This window comes from Benincasa hispida, chromosome 12, assembly GCF_009727055.1.
Source record: "Benincasa hispida cultivar B227 chromosome 12, ASM972705v1, whole genome shotgun sequence".
Taxonomy (NCBI): domain Eukaryota; kingdom Viridiplantae; phylum Streptophyta; class Magnoliopsida; order Cucurbitales; family Cucurbitaceae; genus Benincasa; species Benincasa hispida.
Window position 1 is genome coordinate 70,509,007 of NC_052360.1, and position 22,106 is coordinate 70,531,112.

General features: G+C 35.1%; 2 protein-coding genes across 8 annotated transcripts in view; one reads left to right on the forward strand and one right to left on the reverse strand.

The window, feature by feature from the left end:
- The window catches only part of LOC120068452 (probable helicase CHR10), a 20,209-nt gene extending 6,304 nt beyond the window's left edge, over positions 1–13,905 (forward strand). For 3 of the 6 annotated variants that reach the window (XM_039020229.1, XM_039020230.1, XM_039020231.1), the window contains 12 exons: positions 3,211–3,391; positions 3,842–3,977; positions 4,050–4,167; positions 4,510–4,599; positions 5,557–5,664; positions 5,786–5,983; positions 7,610–7,735; positions 7,805–8,475; positions 8,821–8,963; positions 9,837–9,995; positions 10,197–10,311; positions 10,382–10,668. In XM_039020229.1, the coding sequence (XP_038876157.1) occupies positions 3,211–3,391; positions 3,842–3,977; positions 4,050–4,167; positions 4,510–4,599; positions 5,557–5,664; positions 5,786–5,983; positions 7,610–7,735; positions 7,805–8,475; positions 8,821–8,963; positions 9,837–9,995; positions 10,197–10,311; positions 10,382–10,406 (2,070 nt within the window). In that variant the 3' untranslated portion in view covers positions 10,407–10,668. Of the gene's footprint in view, positions 1–3,210; positions 3,392–3,841; positions 3,978–4,049; positions 4,168–4,509; positions 4,600–5,556; positions 5,665–5,785; positions 5,984–7,609; positions 7,736–7,804; positions 8,476–8,820; positions 8,964–9,836; positions 9,996–10,196; positions 10,312–10,381; positions 10,669–10,858; positions 11,136–13,588 lie in introns of those variants that run through there. The other 3 variants (XR_005479208.1, XR_005479207.1, XR_005479209.1) reach the window with 3 other exon arrangements.
- LOC120068453 (autophagy-related protein 3-like) lies at positions 11,541–20,558 on the reverse strand. Of its 2 annotated transcripts, none has more exons than XM_039020233.1 (10): positions 20,200–20,558; positions 19,298–19,368; positions 18,362–18,478; positions 18,127–18,293; positions 17,675–17,757; positions 14,724–14,775; positions 13,941–14,006; positions 13,046–13,173; positions 12,812–12,929; positions 11,541–11,944 (listed from the first exon to the last, which is right to left on the reverse strand). In XM_039020233.1, exons 1-9 carry the CDS (start codon positions 20,358–20,360, stop codon positions 12,830–12,832), a joined length of 945 nt encoding a protein of 314 aa, XP_038876161.1. In that variant the 5' UTR covers positions 20,361–20,558; the 3' UTR covers positions 11,541–11,944; positions 12,812–12,829. The 2 variants fall into 2 exon arrangements, with proteins under 2 accessions (XP_038876161.1, XP_038876160.1); XM_039020232.1 differs by having other exon boundaries at positions 11,541–11,892; positions 20,200–20,557.
- Between the last annotated feature and the right edge of the window lie 1,548 nt (positions 20,559–22,106).

The window sequence follows — 22,106 nt, forward strand, 5'->3', positions numbered from 1 at the left end:
TGATGTGTTCCTGCGCGAAAAATACACTTGATCTCTGGGTCAGTTTAGAATTTCTGGATCGGTTCCAGTACTCATAAACCGTCAGCCTGCTCTTCGTGATAAACAGACAGTACAAAGAGATCTGTCCTGCAACATACCACAAAAGTACTCAACACCAACCATTACCAATCCCCGGCAACAGCGCCATAAACTTGTAATGCTAAATTTATATCTTACAGCATGTGAACAAATATGAATGTGAATGAATGAATCATGCAAGCTCATGTTGCCATAAACTTGATGACATAGAAATAGAATGTAGATGGAATGTTATGCTGTGTTATCGCTTATGCACACTACGTGTAAATATATGCGTTGTTAATGATATGCTTGTAGTATGCGATGGAGTAATGTGTGTCACAAGTTTCCTTGCGCTGAAACCAAGTATAATTCCAACGCAAGTTTCTAGAATAATCCGAGGTCGAACACAAGGATTGTTTTCGTTAATGTGTTACTCATGTGGTATATGTGACCGGTTCTTACAATTAATAAAGAATGGTTGTTTATACAGTAACATAAATTGCGATGAAATAAAATTGCGTTAATAAAATAAAGTTGTGTTGATAAAATAAAATCCTAAGCTAATATGATACAAGATACATGATACATGATACTGAGGTCGAGATTGACTGTGAAGTTATACAAAGGATCATGGTATGCGATGGCAAGTCTTTATGGATGAATCAGAAATAGAAAGAGTAATTAGTAAAAACAACGCAAGTTTGTCAATCGCGTTAAAGATGCAACTAAGGTTCCACTTTCCCTTGGCGTACACCTCTTGGTGATCGACCGTGTTTCCATATCTCTATGGTGAAACAGGGATGAACGTGTTGAACGCAAGGTTGCTTCCATCTCTGAAAGTACTTCTCGCTTTAATTAACGCATTCTTCCAACCTTCTCTCGATAGGCAGAATAACATCTTCACTCCTGCTTTCACAGGTGAAGATGCCATCGAGCATGCTTTAGCTAAACTCAATTATTTCCTTAACACAAATTAATTTACTTGCTTAATTCTTGCTAATTACCTAGGGAATTAGGAAAACATCATGGAGAAAATGGATTATGGATGAACGAAAATAGACAGAGAGATGATAATGATAATGATTACACCATTTAATACTAAGATTAAGCATTCGATACATGGTGTGAATGAAAGATTAAGAAGATGAATACAAGTGATGAAATAGAGATTAGAAACAAATACAGAAGGAGTGTCAACGTCTTGACACAGATCCTGAACGGAGGTTTTGCTTCCCGGTGTGTGGTAGAAATGGAGAGGAGAGCTTCCCTCTCAGGCTTGCTCTTCTGGTAGAAATGACCTTCGCACAGAGCTTCAACGGCAGGGATTGGAAGGATTCCTTGCTCGGAGACTCACCTCTCGACCTTGTCTCTTGATTATCCCTCATCTACTCTGGACAGTCGCTTCAGACCAGTCTCTCTCTCAGAATCGATATATGCAGGTCTCTATGTATTCAAGTATATTTTTCAATGAATTTGCAGAAGCTATTTATAAGTGAAGCTTGGCTCTTTGACTTCGTGGTCCCCACTTTATGGTTATGGTAGTTCCTGAAATGGCGGAGTGAATATTCTTTCTGTTACACAATCAACCCATCAGAAATGCATAATTGAAAGCTGTACATTTGTTAGAATCCTTCGTAAATGCGTTGCTCTTTACATCTTTGATCGATTGTCGCATGCGGCGTTATTTTTTATTACCGCATGCAGTTGAATTTGCGTTGATCGCTAAGCTCTTGATCGATTGTCGCATATGCCGTCATTGCGTTGATCATCTCTTCATTCCTGAATGATGGGCGCAATGCGACGTAGATGCGTTTATTTTATCTTTGAGCCATTAACGCATGCCATTTCCTGCAAAACAGAAATTGAAACACTCTATTCTACCATCGCAATGGTGTTAGTGGGTTATTGACGACAAGTTATAATTCTCGCATTTCTTAGCCAATTTCTATACTATCGACGCAACTTTTCTTTCTTTTAGTCGCAATATCTAAATAAAACAGTATAAATAACTTGTATTTCTACAAGTTATCTGGCTACCCCTAGGAGGCATACAAAGAGGGGAGGCCTACAAAGACGGATATAAAAGGGAGGCCAAAAAGGAAACAATTCTGCAATACAGAAAGTCTTTGCGGAAACCAAAAATGGAAAGCAACTGCTGGAAATCTGCAACACAAAAGGAACAAATATTCTCAGACAAACAACTAAATAGCCCTTGACAAGAGTAAAGACGAGTCTCAACAGAATGCCTAAAGAAAAAATGAACAACCAACACAACTGCAAGAGCATATTGAAAAATCATTGAGGGAGTTCTATAAATAAAAAAACCATTGGGGGAGTTGTGGTTCCTTTCTAGATTTCACACGCCTCTATGTTTTCTATGTGTAGAATTTTTTGTAATTACTCTTTAGGTCTTGTTTTGCTTGATTGGAGCCCATTCCTTGACTAATTGTGCTATTTAAAAGGGATATCAGGGGACAAGAAAAGCAGCTACATAGTACATCATACTATATAACATAAGAACAGATAACATTGCCAATTGCGAGAACTCCAGTTCTTAAGAAATGGAAAATTGTAATAAAACTAATTCTCATGTAATTCAGACCTAGAAGGAAGTGTTGAAGCAAATTAGTCCAACCGTCCAAATATTCTTGCCCATTTATTTAAAGATGTTTATTTTTTGCCCAAATTTCCAATTGTGTAGTTATGTAAACTTCGAAGTTGTAAAGTGAAACTTGTTCTTTTTATAATTTGACACTTTTTAGGTGTGTTTCCCATTTGTATGTTGAGTTAATGAAATATCATTGAGGCGTTTCTCTCAAATTTCTCCCACTTATGTAAGATTATGAACAGAACTTAAATATTAGTTCCTTCAATTCATATGATGTTGGTTGATCTGTTTACAAATGGCTACTGAATTGGGTGTTACTGTCCGTGAAATTGAAATGTGATCTTGCCATGGTAATCTGTCTAACATTTCTTCATTTCGACTTCTCTAAAAAACATTTCTTCATTTCGAGTAGACAAGTTCAACTATCTAATCATTTGAGTTAGCTAATTTCTGGGTGTTTGAAATTACTTGCTGATTGGAAATAAAGCGTTTCCTCTTTTGCAGTTCTTATTGCTTAGATGTATAATATTATGTGGAAACAGGTTCTGTACAATGTACTTCTAGAGCGTTTTCTTATCCCAAGGCGGTTATTGATGACTGGAACTCCTATTCAGAACAATCTCAGCGAACTTTGGGCTTTATTGCATTTTTGCATGCCTTCAGTCTTTGGTACACTCAATCAATTTATTTCTACGTTCAAGGATACTGGAGATCTTACTTTAGGTAATCCATCTTACCTTCTGTTGGAACCTTTAATTTTTTCCCCTCCTCCTTCCGATCCCTCTGAGATGTTAAAGAAAGAATCTATATGCTACTCTATAATGTTTTGACTGATAATTAAGTACGAGTCTATGACATAAATAGAAAATTTCTTTGGTTAGAAATGAATATTGTAGAAATGTTCTTGGTATATAATCTCGATTTCTGCAGAGATGGAAAAATAATTAGAACATAAGAATGACTTGGACTTACACTTACCTAACGTTACATATCTAGTTTCCTGTTGCTTGAAGTATTGGAAATTCTAATTCAAATCGAGCCCTCTTATATTTCTTTCAGCTTTGTTTGTGTAATGTTCATGATATGATTTCAATTTGGATTACACAGTTGTAGGAGGTAAAAGGAAACAACGTTCTTTCTCAATTCATTAGAGTGTTGTATTGTTATTTACAGATCATGGAAAAATGAAAGGAAATGGACATTTTAAGAGTTTAAAGTATGTACTATCAGTCTTCCTTCTGAGAAGAACAAAAACCAAGCTTAGTGAATCTGGAGTTTTGTTGCTACCACCACTTACTGAGACAACAGTGTAAGCATTGTGCTAACTGCGTCTGTAGATACACATATAACTAGTTTAATGTCTGATTATTTTTGGTCATAGGATGGTACCCTTGGTAAATCTTCAAAGGAAGGTCTACATGTCATTATTGAAGAAGGAGCTGCCTAAACTACTTGCCCTTTCTGCTGGATCCTCAAACCACCAATCTTTGCAGAATATTGTATGTCATTTTCTTGAACTTCCATGCTTCACTTTCGGTCTCTTTCAGTAATGGGAGGTGAATAGCTGTTTTGGTGAGTGTGATTCCTTGCCCCATTCTAGGTGTTTCCAGTTGAATGAAATAATCGACGGCAACAAGTTTTACATGACTGACCCACTTAACATTTAACAAATTATCTTCTATTTTGTTATTTTTTTACAGCTTTTTTTGGATAGGGTAATTTTTGTTTTGCATTTTCTAATCTGTGACAATACTTTTATTGACCAGACAATCACAGACTCTTTTGCTGGGTCCTTTTGTTACTGTGAATAGTGATTGAATATTTTAGCTCTTGCTTGGCAGGTGATTCAACTTCGAAAAGCCTGTAGCCATCCTTATCTGTTTCCTGGTATTGAGCCTGAACCTTACGAAGAAGGAGAGCACCTGGTTCAGGTAGCCTGTTCTTTCTTTTCTTAGTATGTGTTTGTGCATTTGTAGAGGAGTGAGAGAAGGGGGAGGCGAGTAGCCTGCATTGGCTTTATTTTGTGAGAGTAGAAGTAGCCCTTTTTTATTTTTTTCCAAAAAATTCTTTTTCAATATAACCGTCTGGGTGCATTACATTTATAATCCTCCAGTTTTCAGTTTTTGTTTCTATTTGCTCTGGGAATTTTCAAAAACATGTGATTTAATCTCTTTGTTTTTCCATGTCAATAGTCTTCAAGGATAAGGAAACATTTTTGTTCGTTTTGATGCTAGAGTTTTCTTTATGGCTTCTTGGTGTGAATTCTCTCCCATCTTCCATTAATAGCTTGACCTCTGCATGATTGAATTGGAGAGGCTTTTTTGTAACTCCCTTAGATTGGGGTGCTCCCCCTTAATGTAATTTCATATTAGCAACAATTTCGTCTCTTAAAAAAATAAATAAAATAAAAACAATTTTTTTTAATGTCATCTCAGCGTTATTCATATTACAAAAGTAAGAAAATGTCCGGTAGGCTTTTCGCTCTTGCATCTAAGGGAAAAGTAACAATAGAAATCAAACGGAACTATTTTTGGAAAATTTTAGGTTAAATTGTATATTTTGAAAATTTAGGAATCAAATAGACACAAACATGAAGTGAAGAACTAAAAGTATAATTTACCATTTTATTTTTTAATCTCATTAATGTGAGTGATTGATATTGATAAAGTTTTTAATAGCCAGTTTCTGCCTACCTTTTTGTACTTTGGAATTTGTATCTAAAAATGAAAAAGGAACTGGGGCTTATTCTTATTGTCAAAATACGTTTGCCTGATCCTAAAGGAAGCAGACTTTAGTTCTCTGTCTCATATGATCCAAACATTAGAGAATTTCCATCTTTGGTTTCTGCGTTTTCTGACTTTCCCATTGCTTTTGGTTCATCTAATCAGGCAAGTGGCAAGCTTGTGGTTCTTGATCAACTACTTCAGAAACTACATGATTCTGGACATCGTGTTCTCTTGTTTGCTCAGATGACTCATACACTTGATATATTACAGGTTTGAGGTTCCTCTGAACACCTTCAGAAATTAACATACATTTTTTATTTAGCAAAAGAAGAAAGTAAGAAAGGATTTTATGCTTAAAGTTAAAACATCTATCATGTTTCTCACATATTAGGACTTCCTGGAGTTGCGGAACTTTTCCTATGAGCGTCTTGATGGATCAATTCGAGCTGAAGAGCGTTTTGCTGCAATCAGGAGCTTCAGCTTGAATTGTGCGGGGGGGAGTTCTCAAACAACCCCAAATGATGCTTTTGTTTTCTTGATCTCTACAAGAGCCGGGGGAGTTGGTTTGAATCTAGTGTCCGCTGATACAGTGAGCTTTAACTTTGTATATGTTTTATATGAATTAAAAAACAGTAAATTTTATTAGGTCAATTTTCTTTAACAACCAGCAATTCTGGTTTGAATAAGTTGCTCATTGCTAGTTCATATGAATCGAGCAAGTTTTAATTTTCTAAATTTGTGACAATAAAAACATGATCGAAAAAGAAATCAAATATATAAAGAATGACATTGAAATTAAAAAGAAAATTAGGGAACAAATAGAAAAAAAGACTCAACATTGGTGGGACAAGGGTCAACATGAAATTGAAAGGTGACATTCTTGAGAGGTGTAATTTTCTTTTTCTTTTTTTCTTTTGTGGCTGTAATCTTCATCATTTTAGTAAAACTTAATACAAAACTTCTGAATCCATTGACGATAGGAAGTAACCTACATTGGGCAAACGTATCTAAAGTACTAGTATAATATTTATTCCTTTTTCTTTCTTTGCTTATATTCTTGTTGCTTATTGTTTTTAGTTTTATGGAAGGGTAATTTAGGATCATCATCCACCTTCACACTACTGCCTTCTACATACCAATGTTACCAAAAAAACCATTGCTGAAGTTCTTTGTTCTGAATTTTAGTTTTTGTTGACGGTCATCCTCTGTAGTCTGTAACTTTTCTGAGACCTACAGGCTCTATTAGATCCGACTTTCTAATTGACTTCTAGTCGTAAAGTCATCTGGCAGGCTTGTATTTTTGCTGTTTATGGAGTTTATAGCTTGAGAGGAATGGACGTATTTTTAGGGTTTTGGAGATGTCTAATTTTGAGGTATGGGATATTGTGAGATTCAATACCTCGTTGTGAGCTCAAGTCTCTCTGCTTTGTTGTAGTTAGGTCTCATCCTCTTGAATTGGAGTCCGTTTCATGGTAAGTTTTAGGATTCCTTATGGTGGGGATGAAAAGTATCCACCCCTTGACTGGACCTAGAAAAAGGGGTAGGTTTCTTGTATTTTTTTTTTTTTTTCAAAGTTTTCGTTTCAATGAAGGTTTGGTTTCTCATCCGAAAGAACTCGAACTCCTTAAAGCCTCCACTACGCCTGTTCAATATCCTTAAATAATTCTTGGCAATGCTATTTGACTAATTGTACATGCTCAAATTAACTCTGTTAGAATAATTTGTTTAGGCCTCATTTGATAACCATTTAGTTTTTTAAAATTATATTTTCTGACAACTTCATTGCCATGCTTTTCATTTTCCTTACTAAATACTTGAATTCTTAGCAAAATTAAAAAAACAAAAACAAGTTTTCAAAATTTACCTTTTTAGATTTTCAAAACTTGATTTTTTTTTTTTTTAAAAAAAAAACGCTCCTAACAAACAATTCAATATGTAGAGTAGTCTTTATAAGCTTAATTTTCAAAAACCAAATGGGACTAATTTCTTGCCAGTATTCTACCTTCAATTTTCAATTAACACAACACTTGTTATGCAAACTAGAAGCCTCACATTTTATACTGACGTTCTCATCCAAGCACGTGCTTTTATAATTGTTATTACTTAAAACTTGTTTTATCATCAATGTGCATCATATTATAGGTTATATTTGATGAACACAATATAATTGTTATTACTCAAGTTTGTTTATTCATTAATGTTCATTGTGTTGTAGGTTATATTCTATGAACAAGATTGGAATCCTCAGGTGGACAAGCAAGCTTTACAAAGGGCACACAGAATTGGTCAAATAAATCATGTGTTGTCTATAAACCTAGTTACATCCCAAACTGTCGAAGAAGTAAGATTTGCCACATAATACTTAAAACAAGCATGGTCTAGTCATTTTTTATTTAGTTTCTTTGTACAGGTTATTATGCGAAGGGCAGAAAGGAAGCTGCAACTTAGCCAAAAGGTTATGGGTGAAGATTATATTGATCAGGAAGCAGAAGAAATTGCAGTGAATGAAACTAGTGACTTGCGATCTATCATATTTGGGTTACATGTTTTTGATCAAGGTCAACTAGACGACGAAAAGTCAGGAGAGTTTGAGGTGTCAAATGTCAGTGCAATGGCTGAAAAAGTTATTGCACTGCGCCATAAAAAATTATCAGACAAGGATGATGCAAGATTTTTGGTTAATCCAATGACTTTATCTAATGGTGGTGATCTTTCTATCCGCGAAGGTACTGCCTCTCTCAATTTTGACCCAGGCCTTGATGAGGTGTCATATTGCTCTTGGATAGAGAAGTTCAAGGAAGCAACTCATTCTGGTGCTAACCAAATCAAGGAGTTGGAAGACCGGAAAACTTTATCTAGAGATAAGAGTCTAAAACTTCAGGCTGCAAAGAAGAAAGCAGAAGAAAAGAAACTATCTAAATGGGAAGCCCTTGGATACCATTCATTATCTGTTGAAGATCCAGTCTTACCTGTTGATAGTGATCTAATTTCAGATGCTGGCTCTGTTTACTTTGTCTATGGTGATTGCACACATCCATCGGCGACAGTGAATTGTATATCCGAGCCTACCATCATATTCAGGTTTGAGGTTTATGCCTTTGTAACGAAGGCAATCTATTCATGATCCCCCCTTTTTCCTTGTTTCCTTGATTATTCTACCACGTAGAAGTTAATCTTGTTGCCTTTTTGCTTTCTTATCCTGTATTGTGTAAAGTGAATAGTTTTCCAAACTAGCCGTTACTTGCAATGTCTAACAATAGATGCACATCGGTTAGAATCTACTATTTCCATCATTGCCTATGTGCAAAGCTATTCTTTATTCATTATTTTAATTTATTATTATTATTGTTATTGTTTTTTTTATTCTGTGGGGAGGAGAGGAGGAGGAATGATCTCATCTGATCGGCTTGATGTACCTATTCACAGTTGTGTTGATGATTCCGGAAGCTGGGGGCATGGCGGAATGTTTGATGCGCTGGCAAAACTTTCTGAAAGCATCCCTTCTGCATATGAACGAGCTTCTGAATTTGGGGACCTACATCTTGGTGATGTTCATCTCATAAAACTTGGTCAGTGTTTCCTTTTGCTCTCTCAGTGCTAGGATTTGTGATGAATACAGAAACCGTACAAGCTGTTTATTTATTGAAACCTAGCTTCACTTAAAAGGAAATATATCTAGGGAGTAATCCAGTGTTTACAAGTAAAATAATTATACTCTAAAAGTTACTTCCACATTAGTGGAGAATACAATTGGGAATATAATTGGAATATTAGTAGTGGCATTATGGTAATTAGGTAGGTGTGAATTGCTTATAAATAGAGAGTTAGGGAGCTTAGAGCATATGGATGGTTTTGAGGAATCAGTTCATAGAGTATGGATTGTGGTAGAGGAATAGCCTTAAAAAGGCTATTGATATTGTAATTTCTAAAATTGTTTTCTTGATTTAGGGCTTGTTTGGAATGACTAAAGAAAAGAGTTTTAATTTTTTTTTAAAAAAAAAAATCTTCATAAAAACGGTTAAAAATACACTTTGAAATTGTTTCAAAAACTATTTTGACTGGTTATCAAATACTTATTTTTTTTTATCAAAAACATTTGAAAAGTTAAACCAAATGCAGCCTTATAGTTTTAAACTGGGGGAAATAATTGTGTCCTGGATTGAGTCATATTGTGGAAAGAGCAAAGATACATACACAAAGGATTCAACGTTTGCAGCACCTGGTTACCCCTAACTAGTTATTCCCACTGCTTTTTCACTACTCATGTTTTAATATTTCTTCTGAGAGAAACTCACAGAAGGAAGCTCAACAGAATCTAACCGTATATACTAAATAAATAGTTTAATTGTGTTTTTTTTTTTTTTTGGGGGGGGGGTGAGGGGACTATATTCCAAAATTGTCCTCTTATTCCTGTTTGTTTCCCTTCTTGTGGCTTAATGCAGATGACAACAAACAACAGAGTGATAATGCTCCTCAATGGTTTGCTTTGGCCGTTGTACAATCTTATAATCCAAGGCGAAAAGTCCCAAGAAGCAAGATTTCTCTTCCAGATTTGGAGAACTGCATATCAAAGGCATCATCTTCAGCAGCACAACATTCTGGTAACCATTTCTATGTTTGGTTCTTGTTCTATGCCTTGCCATTGATGTCATGCATACAAAATGGGAGTGTTGCTTTCAAGCTGTACTCTCATGTTTTCTTCTGTTTGTGTTTGATGAATTATCTTCAGATTCTGAAACTTGTCTCCTATTGTTTCTCTGTCATAATATTATTGAAGTGGCTATTCATTTCTTTTCTAAAAGCTTCAATCCACATGCCACGGATTGGTTACCAAGACGGATCAGATCGCTCCGAGTGGTACACTGTGGAACGTCTTCTCCGAAAATATGCTTCCATTTACAACATTAAAATCTATGTGTACGTTTCTCTTCACTCGCTATCCGTACGATGTCTTTGTTGGTGTTGATGTAGTTTGAATTTCTTGCAGGTACTACTACCGAAGGACATCTTAGGGTTGGCCATTCTTGGCAATTGTTGTATGCATATGTACGTGAAGTTGCAGAGTATCTAACAAGAGGTTTTTAGAATCTTTTCACTTTTTTACTGTATTTGGGTGTATGAAAAGTTTACCTTTCTCATATTAGAAACTAACCTTTTCCCACTGGGGTATGAAATGTTCTGGATGTGGAGCAAAAAAGGGGGACTTTTTAAAAACTATTATTTACTTAAAAAATAATTTACGATATTATAAAACATTTTAACCAATTCTATTAATGTTGTTTTGAGAAATCATCTCTTATTCCATCAAACACATTAACGATGTTAATTGTGAACTTCTCTCTTCATTAAAACGTCTCCTCTCAATTGAGGAACTTCTCTGTTGGTAGTTTTGTTTTAATTGTACTTCGTTAATTTGCAAAAAAATTATTAATTTCGCTTCTTGTTCCTCTTGCAATGGACGAAGGCCAGTTTGGAAAGGAGAAGTTCTTCATTTCAGATCTGAAACTAAGGAGACTCCTTTGTTCCACCGTCGACGGTTGTTGGGTGGAGGGAGTTGCATGGTGGTATGAGTGCAAGAAAGAGAGTTGGAGAGGAAGGAGAAAAAAAAAGAAGAGAGAGAAAATGCCACTTCACTAAAAGAAACAGTATTAAATTATTATATTTTGTCAAATGACAATCAACAATCTAACTTTCACGTCATTTTATCATAATGTCAGTCAGAGAACTAATCATTCAAATCTCATAGACATGCTTCTTTTGAAGCCTCAATGACATTGTTTTGTTATAGTATAAACGAACAGTTTGTAATTATATGTTTTTATTAAATAGAAAATGTTTACGGATAAAAAAACAAAAAAAGTCGAATAAAAAAAAAAGTCAAATTCTGATAAAAAGAAGTCTAAAATTTGTGTAAATAATTTTTCTTATTTTCCTAATTTTGAAAATCTCCCTATTTAGATCCTAGAAAATGATACATATCAATTGTAAAAGCAGAAATTCATAATTAACAAAAACACAAGACAAGAGGGGTCGTTATTATTAAGGAAACACAAAAGGAGTTGTTAGTTTAAAACTAAAGGGTAAATTTGAACTTGAAGATTTAGTTCGCAATCTAGCCAACTAGAAATCAACAACCTGAACAAAGATTGTCAAAAGGTATGCGGCAATAATGGCATTCAATCAACTTCTTTTTCCCAATAAGAGGAATGAGTTTTTGCTGCAATAGTTCAATCTATCACCAAATTCCCATTGAATAGTATGTGCTGTGAAGGAGCAACTGCCAGCTCCATGTTATGTTACAAAGCACCACAAAGGATTCTTGTACCCAAACTAAGACTTGACAGAAAGCAATGGCAAGACTGGACTTCCAAAATACAAAATATATCCAAAGAGGGTACCATTTAGACCCCATGTTGTGTATGTACAAGGAGCAGAGGGTCAGCCTGTATTTGCAGAAACATCAGATGTGAAATATCCCGCACATATGTATAACCGGATCTGCATCGCTCAAACATATTCAAAGAGTCAGGCTGGATTTGAGTAACAAACACTGAAAGCAAGAAAGAAATGCTAGTTTATTATCGAAGTTCATAGAATAGAACCTTATATAAACACGCTATATCAATGAGTCAAGGATGAGCCAACTTATACCAGATGTTATACTAGTAGTAATGCTATAAATACACGAAGGATTGAACAAAAAGGGAATTGACACTTCATAGTATCTTATGGGACGGGCGTGTTTGAGACTTAGTCAAGGATCCCAAACAGATTTGTCCCTCAGTAATAGGGATCACATTGGTGGGAATATATATATCGAAGTATTATGAAATACGGTGAAATGGTAGACACCGATTTAGTAACTCAACTTACAATCCGAGTCTATATGGACAGCAGAAAAACCAAAATCGATATGAATGGAAGATGTCTCTTTCACTTGTTTTTCTCGGTCAGTCGAGAGAATTGACACTTCATAGTATCTCTGGTTTTAAGAACTTTTCAAAAGAAATTAACTTTAAAGCGTCTAAACTTCACCTAAGCTTAGGAAAAATTTTAAGTGTATGTATGACTGATCGAAAAGTCCAAGAATTTTGTAAAGAAATAGACTCGTTTCAACAGGAGAAAGTAGGTGGAAGATGAACAAAGTAACAGTTCAAATATTTTTACAATGATGATGATGAAAATATTATTTAAAAGGTTCTGAAGAGTGAAGTCTAAGCACAATGTAGGCAACTAGCACTAAGAAAAGCGACCTATATAATCTGTACAGAATCTGTCGATGCATGCAATTTACTTGACCCAAAATCCTCTCCAATAAATCAAATGCTAAAGCAACAAGAAGCAGCAATTTAGATGTACACAAGCATGAATTTAAGATGCTGGAAGCTGGAAAGGAACTAAAACCCTTAGTGCTCACAATGCTTATCAATCCCAGTTATCGAGTGCTAGGGCCACCAAGATCGAAGTCCATAGTGTAATCATATTCGATAGTCGGAATAACAGACGCAACAAATTTTAAGAACAAGAAAAGATACCTACAAAAAATAGAAGGGAAAAACTAAGTCGAGGAGATCGAGATACATAGTCAGGACTAGCATAAATTGTCTCCAAAACTAGAACTGCTGTTTTAAATAGAGATTAAAATACTTACTTGTGAACCTCGGGTTCTACACCTCGGGACATTAACACATCAATGATCTTTTTCATCACTGCCCCATGTCTGCAGGGATGTACAGACGCATGCTTTCCAGGTAGGTGGGGATGGTCCTCAATGGTCACCTGTATCCCAAAGATTGAATTTAGAACATAATTGGAAGGACAAATTTGCAGACAATGAAACAAATGCAGGGTCCTCCAGACTACCCCATACGAGTCCAGTATACAATACCAAAAGCGGATTCTTGTTGGTAATCTTAACCATGTGTAAAATTATGTATTGTTGCGTCCACAAGGGTCAAAGTCGAAAAGTTCATAAAATATGAGAACTTTAAAACAACTATTTCGTTGATGGACCTAACTTAACCCAACCATACGTTTGGGTTCCAGGTTGTGCCTGTTAATATTTTTTCAAACTTTTGCTCCACCTGAGAAGTTTCATCAAAATATTATGTTTTCACTGCCGAGCCTTCCTTTCTGGATAAGATGTGAGTTACTGTCGTTTACTGTCATTCTCAATCTGAATTTTTTGCTGCAGAACTTGAAATAGGTTTCACAAGATAGAGAAGCACCAATTGAGGAATTTGTATAAAGGGGGCAAAGGCAAAGCTTACTAGCTAACTAAGAAGTGTTTGCTTGTTTCTTCTTTCCTTCTTCTGCATATGTTTGTTATATTTAAGTTCTCAGATTTTATAAAGTCTCGAATTTGGATGTAAGAGCAATTCTCGATTATTATTAGTGTTTCTCCTCATTTCTTTGAATGGCGTGGCATAGCAAAAGGTACAAGAAGAAGTCAATTCTAAGCATACAGTTCAACTGAAAATAATATAGAATAAATGATGGGCCTCATCCAGATGGCACAACTAAAATATTACATAGTAAAAACTTACTGTTTTTCGAGCATGATCTTGACTAACATCTTCGAGCACAAGTTCTGGCTGTAAGAGCATCCTTGACTGACATAATTCACAATGATTTAAATTTGTATGTGCTAATAGAAGCTGGGTAAAAAAGCGTTAAAAGAACTTGCAAAGCAACAGAAAACAAATTACTGCCTATGTAAAAAATTTATATTCTATTCCTTACACAGCAAGAAAACATTATCACTATAGAAAACAGTGTCAGTGCATATAGAGTTAGCCATAGGTGCAGTATAGTATATCGATACTTCGATATATTTTTCTCCAAGAACAGAAAATACTGTAGTTTTCAAAAGAAATGATAATTGATGAAACGACATTATTAAGCAGTAAACATACAAAACCATTGGACTATCAAGGGATAAGTAATCAAGAAATAAGAAGAAATTTCAATCAACAATATGCAATTAAACTAGAAAGACAAATATATGACAGAAAAGTACAAAGAAGAAGTGAAGATAAAGAATTGTCACTCAGTTGAATATTAAACAGGACAATCCAACTCAACTTTATATTCCACACCAATTAACATTCACCAATGACGAACTAAAAATCAATTTCACTCAATTGCATTCATTGTCTAGATCTTCTTCAAGGTTATAGTGTCACACTCAATTCTACCTATAGAACCCACTAACGAGCCCAGATTAAGAACAAGTATCCAAGATGTGTAGCTGAAAATTAAATTTTATAATTAACATTTTGTTATCAGTTCTCACATTTAAATACATATACACATATACAGATACAAACCTCATCATATCCTGTAAGCCAAACACGTGGTGTCTGATAATATTTATCATACCTGATATGAGAGAAAAATAGCATCGTTGTCAAACTTTTAGTCAATTATCTGAAAGCCCAAAAAGCAAAATTCTAGAACATAAAGGAACCTCCTTACTTTAGGTCATACATGATATGATACAATTTTCCTCCAAAAAATACATACCATACAATTAGCTATTGCAAATATAGTTTTAGCATATTCTTTTTCTGTGGCTATTCTCTTGTATTAATAGATATAGAGTTATTTCATATGCTATTGGTAAAACCAATGGCCTACAGTAATCAACAGGAAAAAGTCTCACGGAAAGCTAAAACTCCTTTAATAACAATATTTCCCAGGGTCCTTAATTTTTTTTTTTTGGATAAAAAACAATTTCATTGATTAAATGAAATATCCAAAGATATCCAAAAGTACAATTGGACCCTGTTCATAGGGTGTACAAAAAAGAAACCATTCATAGGGTGTGCAAAAGGTGTTTCTAATTTGCAACAAGAAAAGAAAAACTATGACTCTGTTATAGCCTGTAAATCTTTGCACAAAAAGAAAAAAAGCATTTTGAATGGTAGTATCAATAATGTCCTTTGTTGTCTTGTTCTTATCCCGGAAGATTCTAGCATTTTTTTTCATCCCGAATCTTCCACAAAACAGCACAAATGATGCTTAACCAAAGATGATCCTTGACAGCTTTGAAAGGAGTCTAGCTGATCAGTAGGTGGAGCCAACTTTCTGTCATTTGGAAAAGCAACAGACCAATTAAAGGAAGAAAAAAACCTCCATCCATATCTCTCTAGAAAAGGGGCAGTCAAAGAAGACATGCTGAATAGTTTCATTGTTTGTTCGACAGAGGCAGCATCAAGAAGGAGATAAGTTGATCCATGGGCAGTGCTTCTGTAACCTGTCCTTACTGTTTGGACATGAATTTGTGATTTCCGAAAGGAGAAAATTCACTCTCTTCGGGCAGCCAGCTCCATGATTTTTTGAATAAGTCGGCCGAAGATGAGTGTGGATTGGTCAAGAGGGAAGAGTATAGTGGCTTTGTATTGAAATCAGAATGATTGAGTTTCCCTAACCAATTATCCTTTATATCAGTAAGGTTCAAAATTGGAAGGAGATGGGTAAAAGCAGCCCATTCTGCAATCTCATTGAAAATCCCAAAATGACATGATTTAGTTTGTAGCCGTCCGATAGCTTAGGTACGAAGGAAATGAAATACCAAATTCGAATACACACAAAGAAGAAGATTAAAGATCCATCCCCACTCCCGATCCTCCAAAAGAACCTCACAGCCTTCAGGGCTTTCCTCCTTTTCCATTTCCCTTATCTTTGAGGTGTCTTCTGAAGTTTAGGGACCCAAAGCAGTTTGTAGCATTCCAAACCTCCTTGATAGATGCATTTTTGGAGTTGGACACCCAATAGAGCTTAGGAAAGGTCTGTAGAAAAGTGTAACCAGCAAACCACGCGTCGGTCCAAAAAGCTGCCATCACCAATAACACATTGAATATTCCTGTAGATAAGACCCTTTTGATGCAGAATGTATTTCTATTGGCTTCTAGTTGAAATGCATTTGTAATTGACTGCCATGAGATTAAAATGTTGGGACCCGTATTTGGCTTTGATTAATATTCTCCAGAGGGCCTCTTTCTCCAAATGAAATTGCCAAATCCACTTGGCAAGGAGTGTTTTATTTTCCTGTTTAATGTCTGTGATCCCCAGTCCACCTTCATCCAATGGTTTTTCAGTTTATCCCCCATTTTAACAAATGAGATAGCTTGCTGTCCCTATGTCTAGACCACAAGAAATTTCTAAAACATTTTTCAATGACATCTATAATTTTCCCAGGAGCGGACAGATAGTAGACAGATAGATCGGATAAAGTTGCTTTCAAGAGGGTAAGTTGACCCCCTTTTTCCTTAATATTAAGTAGGTTTTAAATTCAAACTGAAATTCACCATACCTCAAAAGGACTTTAGAGTCGGGACCACTCAGGTTGAAGCCAATATCACGACCACCAACAATAAGCCTAATTTTGAAGATTTTAACCCAGGACCACAAAATTTAAAACCAAACAATTACCTACATGCCTAAACCCTTAAAAGTTGCAAAAAATGACGAGCTGTTATAACCAAAAAATTGAAAAGATTGATACTCTAGAACTACTCTAGAACACTAAACAATGGAATTGACAGCAGTTGTGATCCTAGGCCATAAATTCACACTTTTTTCTTTTTAAAAGAAACCATTTCATTGATAAATGAAATATTCAAAGATTACAACAAAAACCCAAGTACAAGATGAACCAAATAGAGCGACCTCATCAAAAGAAGAAAAAATTACAGCAAAATCCACACACTTCTTAATAGTTAAGAGTTCAAATGCAGCGATGACAATTTTCTACCAAGAAAAATGGCAAGGACTTGATTCCCTAAGCAATGCACCAATGCTCCAAATAATAACCTAATGATTATTACCTAAAATTCTTAATGATGACCGATTTCTTCTTAAGAAAAACTATGAAAAACAAACTGAAAGTAACCTGCATTTGGGCTATCTGATGCAAATCTTTCACGACTCTACTCCCAAGAAAAGATTCTTTGAATTAATCCTATCTTTGCAGTACTTTGGAGATTTTGTGTAGAAAAAAGAGGAGAATTTCATAGATAGGAAATTTTTATGGGAGATCTCAAATTGTAATCAATTCACATTTCGTATTGGGGATTTCTCACTCCCTCAAGTGTTATCTACTCCAATTGCATCTACTTTTTCTTTCCATAATTTCCTTGATTGGCTGAACGGAAGAATTCTATCCTCCCAACCCATGAATTCCGATCTATTTTTATTCAACACATTACATAGAATTATTTTTAAAAATTAAGAAAAAAAAAAAAAAAAAAAAGAGCAATAGAAGAAGTTGCCTTACGTGATGGTGACATCATAAGTTCGTGTTCGTAGGATATTATCGTCATCAGGTTCATGGGCAATTTGGTAGGTGGGAAGAGTCGCCTACAATGAAAAAGTAAATGTGAACCCTCATCAAAATAGAACGGCAAAGATGTGAGCATAAAGATTTTTCTAGTCCCAAATGGTTATCATGTGTATATGGTAAAAATGAACCAAGAACTTTCTCGATGGGAACCAAGAAACTTCTTTCAAGATGAGATACCACAGAAAGGATCCCAATTATTCTCCACATTCCATGCCTAGCAAATTAAGAGAGCATGGATTAAAGCTCAAACTTGCAACACTTAGATACAGCCGAAACTCTTGTTTATATTGGGGTAGTGGGGGTAGAGGTGGATGGGCAGTGGTTATGCAGGCCCTTGTATAAAACTGAATACTTTTAAGCCACATTTGCTCATAAAATTTACATACTGAATCAGTTCCAACAACATTGTCAGTTTCTTCAATATCATCCAGGTCAGGAACATCATCTTCATCTTCACCACCAAAATAGTTTGGAATTGACTTAACAACCTTGGTCCTGCTGATTTCAAGAGCTTCCAGGGAAGGCAAATTTTCCTCTTCGTCACTTTTTTCTTCTGCATGAAAGAGCACATGTTATTTACCTAATGTAAACCCCTAGCTTCAAACTCATAGATAAAGGTACCCTTTGGTTTCCCATGGGTTGCCAGCCAACCATCACCATCTTCGTTATCAAGAAGAACTTCACCACCTGCAGCTTCATACTCCTCTTCTACGGAGGCAGCCCGGCGCAGGCAAGGAACTGGAAAGAAAGTGAACTATCGTCCTTATTTTTGATAATGGCTCAACAAAGATGAAGAATATTACACCAAAAATTCATTCGATTTTTATAATTTTTTTTCGAAAAGAATACGAGACTTTTCATTAAGGAAATGAAAAGAGACTAATGCTCAGAGATACAAGATGAAACGAATTTATTTATACAATTGATAGTTTAAAATAGTAAACATCAGTGGCATATAGACAAGCCACAACATAATGCCAGATCATTACTTGCTAAAGGTATAAATGACATTACTGGGGCTGATAGAGTTACAAAAGAATTCTTTTGGTAAGTAGCAACAGGTTAAGCTAAACACTAATTACTTGAAAAGATATACATACAAACTTGAATATCATGTCTCAAGGGTAAGAGGTCATTCATGTTGGCCACTGAAATTTCTTAAAAACTTGAGTTGTTCAATTGATTGCGTTCCCTGCCAAGTGTAAGGCTCATTGTGAAGAGCTACTTAAATTTTGGGAACGAGTAGAAAGCATAAGGTTTAAGGAAAAGCAACCTGCTAAAATGCAAAATTGTGCACGTTGATGTAACTATCTCATAGCAATGCCCATAAATCAATAGAAGGATATGTATCCTTTGAGCATTAACCTCTTTTCATTTTTATTTTATTAGTGAAAGGTTTTGTAAATATATATAGAAGGGTATGGGAAAGAGAAGTGTAAATGTCAAAAGCACATAAACTACAAGGTACGAATGACAAAATTGCCAAACAATAAGAGTCTGATCATAACCTCTAAAATTACATACAAAACAATGAAGTTAAAGGTTGTGCTGTTATACCATTTCTGGTAATCAAGAATTGTTTATCTGGGGGCAAGTATGATTTCCTCTTGTTCAGATCACCCGACTCCCTAAAACCATGAACAAGGAAAAGATATTTTAGCACATAATAGACAAATTTAAAAAACCTTCAGAACTTAAGGAGTTAAATGAATACAGGAGATGAGAAAATAAAAAGTATAACTGTACAAGTGAGACACCAATAATGTCAGTTTTCATGGGATTGTGGAAAGATCCACATTGTCCTTCGGCTGAAAAAGGTACAGGACTGGACGTAAGATATGTTGGATAATCAACATTTGGGTTATGGCTGTCTTTCCAACCACGAAGAACCTAAAAGTAAGTTGGCAAACAGAAGCTCTGATTTCTACGCTAATTTTGTTCCACTAAATGTTATACTTCAAAAACAAATTACCAACTTGCTTCTCAAAGAAGTTCGTAGACATAGTTTCAGAAAAATAAGAAAAACCAATGGGATATCACTATTATTTAATGTACTTTCTATGTACCCCTTTTGACCTCTCTCCTCTTAAGCTTTCTGAAGAAGTCCTTACTTAAAGGGCATTAAGGTTTTGTCCCAACCATTCCAAAGCTCTACCATCCACTGAAAGGGAGTTAACTATATTCCTTCACCAAAGTCTACATTGAAAATTTGAAAGGCTTACAGTTCGACACAGACTAACTGACCTTGATGTCCTATCTTCGAAAACAGAATTGACAAAAAATACAGGATTCAGAAAAGAGAGTTGATATAAATTGATGAGTATAGTGAATCTTGTAATGGAGACAATCATTCAATTAAGCAATTGAAGAATACAAGTGTACAACAAAATTAGAATATCGCAGAATAAGGAATCAAGGAAATTAGATGATGGGAATGGAGAGATTTGACATGAAAATACCAAGACCAGGTGGGACATTTGGAGACGAGATTATCACCGGCGATGATGAACTCAGAGACACTGAGAACGCCTTTCTCTTTGAAAGCGGAGACGGTTCGAGGCCCTGTGATCCTCTCGACAGTTCCTTTGAAGGCCTCGTGAAGCTTCTGCGACAAAACCATGATCAAAATCTGTCTGGGATTGATGAATTCAGATGAAAGAATTTGGAAATTGGAAATTGGAAGAGAAATTTGGAATCCCCAGCAGAAACTTGACTCTGATCGACCACCGAAATTGGGCTTCAATGTGGGGGAAAGAACCGATCTTGGGCTTCAACGGAGAAACGTAAAGGTTTAGTTTTCTGGTTAAAAATGGCGAAGTTGGAAAGTTTATTTTAAAATGCTAACATTTTAGATGATGACATAATCATATACTTCAATTTCAAATTTTCATATTTTATATGAGGTTATATTTAAATTTTTGATTGTGTTCATTTTTGGACCTTTGTTAACCTAAACTTCAGACTTCAAAACTAACTCAGCATCCCAAATATCTCCTAAATCTTTTTTAGATAAGAGGTTAATACTAAATCCATACTAAAACATATGGGACATTTTGAAATCCTATTTTCCTTTTTGTTTTTGCTTAAAAAATTTTAATGATAACTTTTTTTAAAAAAGATAATTGTATTGAATAACACTTTTAGGGATAATAATTAAGTGTATAGCTACATTTTTAAAGAATTGCAAATATAACAAAATCTACAAGTGATAGATCCCTACTAGCAATATGGTCTATCACGGATAGACTTCGAAACCAAAATCTAAATTTTGCTATATCTACAAATTCTTTGCGTTGTGTTACATCTATAAATACTTTGGACCTAATTGCTATATTTGTAACTACCCTTAAAAAATGATTGAATTTTGTATATTTCAAAATACTTTGATTTTAAAAATGATCTATAATATACTACATATAAAATGATAAGTTTTACGGCTAAGGAGAAAGCTCTAAAATGGGTTCCTCATTCAATCGATTGTTTGAAGCTTAATGTTGATGCTCCTTGGCGTCCTAACCAAAACATGGTGTAGGGTTTGGAGTGATTATCAAAAAATGAGAAGGGGAAATAGAGTGTGGTGTAAGCTCTTTATCAATGCGGAGGTTGAAGTGCTGAAGTGGGGAAGGCGGAGGTGTTGCTAATCAACGTTGTTTTGGAAATGGTAGAGAGGTTGGGTTGTCATTTTTTGTGTGTAGAATTAGATGTTAGGTCCATTGTGAAGCAAATACACTTCTTATCATTTGCTCATTCTTATTTAGGGATTCTTCTTGGTTGTTACTATAGTTGGTTGGCTTGTAAATTTTCTTTTATTGGTTGTTGGTTCTTTCCTTTGTAACATTCTATATTGGATGTTGGATGTTTAGCTGTTTCTCTTTATTGCCCTTTTTGGCTTCTGGCTTCTTGCGTTTGTTTCTTTATTGGTCTGGTGTGACAGATTTGTGGAACCTGGTTTTATTCTTACCTTCTTAGGTTTTTTTTTTTTTTTTCCTAAAGGCTTTAAAGGTGTTATTTTAGGTTTTTTAGTTTATGTGTTGCAATAGAGAAAAAAAAAAAAAGCAAGAGAAAAAGCTCTGTAGTTTTCTACATGTTAATCATATGTGTATGATGCTTGAGAAGGAGTATTGAGTTTAGGGGGAGCCTAAACAAATAAGATCTAACAAGTAAGAAGCTTTAATTTCAGGGGGAGTTTGAATAGTGAGAAGATCGTGAGACAAGGAATATCAAGTTTACGGGGAGCCTAAACAGTACACTTGACTTTGGTTTATTGTAACACATGATAGTTCATCTATCAGATAAATTGTTTCTTTGTAAACCGTTTGAATATTAGTGAAACTCCATTTCAATTAGGCTCTAAGCCTCCCAAATG